Source organism: Centroberyx gerrardi, chromosome 23, assembly GCF_048128805.1.
Source record: "Centroberyx gerrardi isolate f3 chromosome 23, fCenGer3.hap1.cur.20231027, whole genome shotgun sequence".
In the NCBI taxonomy this organism is placed as follows: domain Eukaryota; kingdom Metazoa; phylum Chordata; class Actinopteri; order Beryciformes; family Berycidae; genus Centroberyx; species Centroberyx gerrardi.
In genome coordinates, this window is record NC_136019.1 from 9,067,712 (window position 1) to 9,073,660 (window position 5,949).

The 5,949-nt window shown below is 43.6% G+C and overlaps 1 protein-coding gene across 1 annotated transcript; it reads left to right on the forward strand.

Annotated features, from left to right (window-relative positions):
- Positions 1 to 87: 87 nt before the first annotated feature.
- On the forward strand, positions 88 to 2,090 carry mrpl52 (mitochondrial ribosomal protein L52). Its single transcript, XM_071909137.2, has 5 exons — positions 88 to 127; positions 726 to 795; positions 1,001 to 1,068; positions 1,394 to 1,458; positions 1,607 to 2,090. Exons 1-5 carry the CDS (start codon positions 94 to 96, stop codon positions 1,757 to 1,759), a joined length of 390 nt encoding a protein of 129 aa, XP_071765238.1. The 5' UTR covers positions 88 to 93; the 3' UTR covers positions 1,760 to 2,090.
- Positions 2,091 to 5,949: the final 3,859 nt, after the last annotated feature.

Sequence of the window (5,949 nt, forward strand, 5' to 3'; positions counted from 1 at the left end):
ATGAATGAATGAATGAATGAATATAAAACCAACTCATACACACAGTGTATCTTGAGCTCCATCTGCTGGTAAACCCAGTATCGTGCAGACAACATGGCGGCCCCCATTAGGACGTTGTGCTGTTCAGGTGAGAGAGGTTATTCAGTAAATCTGTTGTGTGTAGCCCATTTAAACCTTGAAGCGGGGTTATGTTGCTATAAACATTGATTTCAGCTACTAACCTCCTTCGAAACAGCTGTCTGTTAACTTAAAATAACCAACTTTATGCTATAACGTTGGCTAGCAAGGCTAACGCTGATGCTACTGTTGCTGTCAGATGTAAACGCTAGTTATCATGTGTGTCAAGGTTACGAGGTATATCTTTTACTGTTGGCCAGAGCGATAAATAACCTGGGTAAATACGTTTAGTTTGGTGAGGGTAGTTTCTGCACACAGCTGTTCTATAACTAGCACTTGGAAGAGACCAGTTAGCCTCAGACTAATAAGTTGCACAAGTAGTGTTTTGTTTGCTAGCAGTGATGTTAGGTGCATTTTCTACTATTGACTGTAGTTGAATGTAACTAACACCTGTTTTATTAGATCTTAACAACTATACAACAATTGAACAACAGCTAGATAGCACTGCAGTGATGAAAGTGAATCCTATAAATTATAGGTAATAGTTTATGTCTAGAAATGGCTTCTGAGGCTGACTTTCCCCCTTGTGTTTTTTTTTTTTCTTCCAGTTTTGAGACAGTCCAGCAGGACCTTCAGCACCACGTGTGGAGCACAGGCTGGGCAGAAATGGAGGAAAGAGTGAGTTTACATTTGCTGCATATATGCAAAACAAACGCGTAAACACTCAGTTCACTTATCCTACATCATAACATTTCTTATCTCTTCAACCATGTTTGCAGTCACAGCCAGTTACAGTATTTGCATGTCTGTTGATGATGGTGGTGTAACATTTCACCTGTGTTTAAACAGTTTAACATTTAACTGACTGTGTGTTTGCTCACAGACATGGACTTTCCCGTAGCGGCTCGGAATACGGACCTCTGACAGATCTGCCCGACTGGTCCTTTGCAGGTATTTTTTTTGTGGACTAAGAGGTGTTTGCAGGCATTTTTTTTGTGCCTTGCTCATGAATAACAGCACAAAGCATTGAGGGAAGGGAGAGCTATAGTGCTGTGATTTGCCCATTTCGTTTCAACTTTTCATTTAGATTCATTGGGTTGACCTGACATTGATTTTAGTAAATGTTACAAAAATCCACCAGTCTACTTTAACAGTGAGAGAAAGCTGTGATCAAGTTTACAGAAAAATGTCCCACTTGTCAAATTTGTAATCTAGTTCATGGTTACACTAAATAGTATGTGTGTTGACATTTCTGTTGGTTTGTGTATCTGGGCAGATGGGACACCAGCACCTCCGCTGAAGGGACAAATCAGAAGAAAGCAAGAGAGGGAGGTTTTAGCAGTGAGTATCATACAGTACATTTGTCTTCTTTCAAGCATCTTCATATTACTGTTTCTGTATTGTTTTGACATCCTCCTCTCTCTCTCTCTCTCTCTCTCTCTCTCTCTCTCTCTCTCTCTCTCTCTCTCTCTCTCTCTCTCTCTCTCAGCGACGTATTGTGATGCTGAACTCAGAGGTGGATAAAGGGATGGAGGTGTGGAGAGAAAAACAGGAAGAGGCCAGAAGAGTGGAGGAACACAAAAAGTCTCTCTTACTCAAACCTAAAGGGAAGCTATTATCAAAGAAAAAATCTAAAAGTTAGAAACCTCTATCATGATCATATTGTAATATCCTTATTCTGAACAACATGTTGGTAGCCTCAGTTGTCCTTTTGGATATATTTATAAGGGCCTATGGCTTCTTCTCCTGGATTACAGTTTGAATTACTTAATTTTTTTAAATGTATTCATGGATTTCTACTGCAGTGACCATTAGTTGTCATACTATACATGTGTTTGCTCCATTTGTCATTGTTTTATGCTTTGAATGTGGAACTATTGCAATCAGTGAGCTGACTGACTGGATGATACAGAAGTTGTTGGGTGTAAAATAAGTGGAACTGTTCCATCCAATAAATAAGTTTGATAATTTAATGGATTATGTCTTTTAAGAGTTTATGTCCCTTAGCTTCCACTAGAATGCAGCATTTCTCCAGTTAAAGGGAATGCGAGGGCTCAGACGCCATTTTGTCTAGTGTTGGGCTCAGAAAGGAGTTTTGTGGGGGCAGGCAGAGGAAGGGAGGGGTTGGCAAACACAAAGTGGCACTGATTCAGGAGTTTAGTATGTGTGTGTGTGTGTGTGTGTGTGTGTGTGTGTGTGTGTGTGAGAGAGAGAGAGAGAGCGAGGGGTTCACACCTTAGCATGCTGTTGTAACTCAGTTTTAGTTTAAATACTTGACAAGGGTTCTGGCAAGACCACCTCAGTGCAGTAAGTAGCCTTGTTAAGTTTTAGTGAAGCCTTGGACCAAAGAAAATGAAGTCTTATTTGACGCCAGCTCCAAAATAATGGACAAATCATCCAAAATTATGAAAATTACGTTATTAGCAAGGTTGTTTGAGGTCACTCCAGGGCAAATAAGGTCCAAGATCAGACCAAAACCCCCAGATAACAACAGCGCAGAAGCACAGATATACAACTGGACAGTGTCCCTTTACAGGATGAGCTGTTATCTAGAACATCAGCTGAGAGCAGGCGTCGTATTACTCATTTAACTGTAGTGAAATTAACTCTTAATATTTGTAGGACGTTGATACCAACAAAGAAGAAATGTTGGGTTTTAGAACGGGTCCTTCTGCAGCCTGGGGTCTGGAAAAATGATTAAATGACTGTAGCCATGGTTGCAGAAGGTTTAATAACGAAACCCACTTGATCGTCTCATTAAAAGACAAAATTGAGCCTAGAACAGCAACTTGTACCAATATACAGTAAATAAACACATAAATCAATAGTGAAGAATTACATTGAAATGTGATTCCAGTTTAGTTCAACTGTCTCAAATTAGGAATGCTAGATTATTTTGTATTGTTATTAATTAGAGGTTCCTGCACAGGCATCAGGTTTACAGAGCGTTATTATTACTGATACATTATTATGTTGAATTTGAGGCATCGTTTAAAGAGGCTAATTCGGCTAAAAAGGAACATTTTGCAGACTGAGTTTAAACACTGCGCAGCTGTGCCTTTGTTGAGTCAGCACTAATTTAGTGTGACTTTGACTTATAAACAGACTATTTACAAAGTGAGGTAAGGCTCTCTCTCCTCTCCCCCCCTCCCTCATTCTCTCTCTCCCTCTCCTCTCTCTCTATCTCCCCCTCCTCTCTCCCTCACACTCTCTCTCCCTCATCCTCCCTCTCCCTCTCTCTGTCTCATACTCTCTCTCATACTCTCTCTCCCTCATACTCTCTCCCTCTCCTCTCTCTCCCTCTCTCTCCCTCATTCTCTCTCCCTCTCCTCTCTCTCCCTCATTCTCTCTCCCTCATACTCTTGCTCCCTCTCCTCTCCCTCCCTCATACTCTCTCTCCCTCTCTCCCTGGGTCTTCTTGCAGACTTCAGCAAAGCCCCACTGTAATTAGGGCTGCTAGCCGCTGAGTTGCAGATTCTTTTCGATGGAGATGGGAGTTCCCCCCCCCCTTGTCTTTCTTTTTCATGGGGCTGGAGCTGACCAAAGGAGCTGACTGTTTGTTGTGTTACAAAAGAAAATTTCATAGAGTGTGTTGTGTTAGGTATGAAATGTAGAGCCTCAGAACAAAGCAGTAACCCCGCACCCTCGTTTTCACACTGTTTTCTTGCTTTGTCTTCTCTCAGTCCCCCCCCCCCACACACACACACAGTCACAGTCACAGTCACACACACAGTCACAGTCACACTCACACCTGGACCATCAAAGAGCCCCAACTGTATTTTTCCCCCAACAGTGAGAAATGTAACTCCTCATTCTTGTTTTACTCACGCCCTCCATCATTCACATCCTGCTTTCTGTATGTCTTTCTCCTCAACACTCCCCTCCCTCCCCTCTCTCTCTCTCTCTCTCTTTCTCTCTCTCTTCCTCTCCTCCTCGTGTTGTTTTGGTTTGGGGAAATGAGAACCAGATGTTGCTTATTGTGCAGAAGTCAATGAAGGAGGAAAGAGGGGGGGGGGGGGGGGGGTTGCGGGGTGAGGTCAGTCTGTTAGTAGTAGGCATACTGATGTGCGAGGAAAGCGAGGATGAAGGCAGGGAGGAGAAGAGAGGGACGAGACAGCGGGGAGAGCGGGGTTATAGCGCGTCCCTCAGATGTGGTGTGGCTTGTTTTCGAGGATTAGCTGACAGGCCTCTGTAGTTCGGACCGCAGACCAGAGATGAAACAGGGAGGTTTCCTGGCAGATATGACTGGGCCGGGGTGCAGGAGGCCGGGCAGCGGCCGGCTGCGGGACTAGGGGTGGGGGTGGGGGGTTGGTTGCAGAGGGTCTGATTCAGCAACTTGTTCCCAAAGACCACTTCCTGACCTGGGTGTTCCTGTGCTGTTCCTGAGGGGGCGCGGGGCACCCAGGCCAGCATGTTTTACAAAATTACACAGCCGGAACATTTTGTACAGTGTATGACTGTATGAGTATTGCCGCCCTAGGCCATAATTAAGCTTGTTTGTTGCTTGTTGGACGGTAAATCAAGTGGCTCTTTGCTACATCGGAAGACAGATTCCTTGTTTACTGTTAACTCAATAGAGTAAACAGACATTTTTTGTGGAGGCAGCGCTGATCTTTCTCTCTTGTTCCATCTCTCTTGGTTTAAGTGCATCTGCTTGTGTGGGAGTTAGTAATGTGCAAGTAGAAGCAGAAGAAGTAGTCTTGAGTCGGGCAAAATAGAAAGAGGAAAAAGAAAAGAAAAAGAAAAGAAAGCATCGGTAAGCTTACAGTAGAAAGTCAATTGTGCCATAATGTAGGTTACCCAAACAAAGTCTCAGGTTGAATTGCAAGCAGCTGTCCTGGCCACTTCCTGCCTGGCATGGAGAAGGAGTGCTGAGCCTGATGGTTGTTCCTGAACCGCCCAGCCAGACTGTATGGGTTCAGCATTAAAATGGCTGACAGAGGGAGAGACAGAGAGAGAGGGAGGGAGGGAGAGAGAGAGGGGAAAGAGAATCCAGAGGAGGGAGAGACAGAGGAGCCTGAATGGAAACTAACATGGCTGCCCAAGGTCCCATCTCTCTTCATCTCCATGACCTACAAGACAAGATGGAGAGAGAGCAAATGCCTGGCAGACAGACTTGGCATTCGGCAGCATCTCCACACAGACATCCACATTACCACATGAAATGGCAAACACCAAGTGAAAAAATATTTTGTTTCTGCCTTGGCCTGTGTTGTTTGATTTCTTTTCCCTCCCCATTCCTTACTGGCATCATTTTTTACATCCGTTAAATGTGTCTGTCTTCTCTGGCTGTGTGTCTGTCCACCAAGATGTCTTCACAACAATTCAGACTGGAGCCATGGAACAAAAGAAATCCTAAATAGGGCAGTGGGACAAAAATGAAAAGGCACACATGATGTTTTTTTTGTGATACTGTATCGATAACCAAAGGAGAAACTAGTCTTTTTATCCTCTTGGCCAACTTCACAGTTTTTCTTTGTGGAAGCTATATGATATGTGCTTTGGTGACTATTAAACATATAACTACTGAAAGATTGAAACTGGCAATATTAGGCCTTCCCATACATTCCAGCAGCATCTACATATCCATGTGCTCATCGCACATTCCTTCCCTCATCACTTGTTCATCCAGTGTGAGATTTTAGAGCAAAAGATGAAGCATTGCAATGGAAATATGTCTAGAAAAGATGAATGAGTTGAAATAGTTATTGTGCATGGGAGAGGTCCATGGCGACAAATCGAAATACCAGGTGACAGAGAGGGAGGGAGGGAGAGAGAGACAAAGAGAGACAGAGTGAGAGAGAGAGAGAGAGAGAGAGAGAGAGAGAGAGA

Coding starts and splice junctions, on each gene's coding strand:
- mrpl52 (XM_071909137.2), top strand. CDS start 94: ATGGCGGCCCCCATTAGGACGTTGTGCTGTTCAG. Junction 128..725: donor TAGGACGTTGTGCTGTTCAG/GTGAGAGAGGTT, acceptor TTTTTCTTCCAG/TTTTGAGACAGTCCAGCAGG. Junction 1,459..1,606: donor AAGAGAGGGAGGTTTTAGCA/GTGAGTATCATA, acceptor TCTCTCTCTCAG/CGACGTATTGTGATGCTGAA.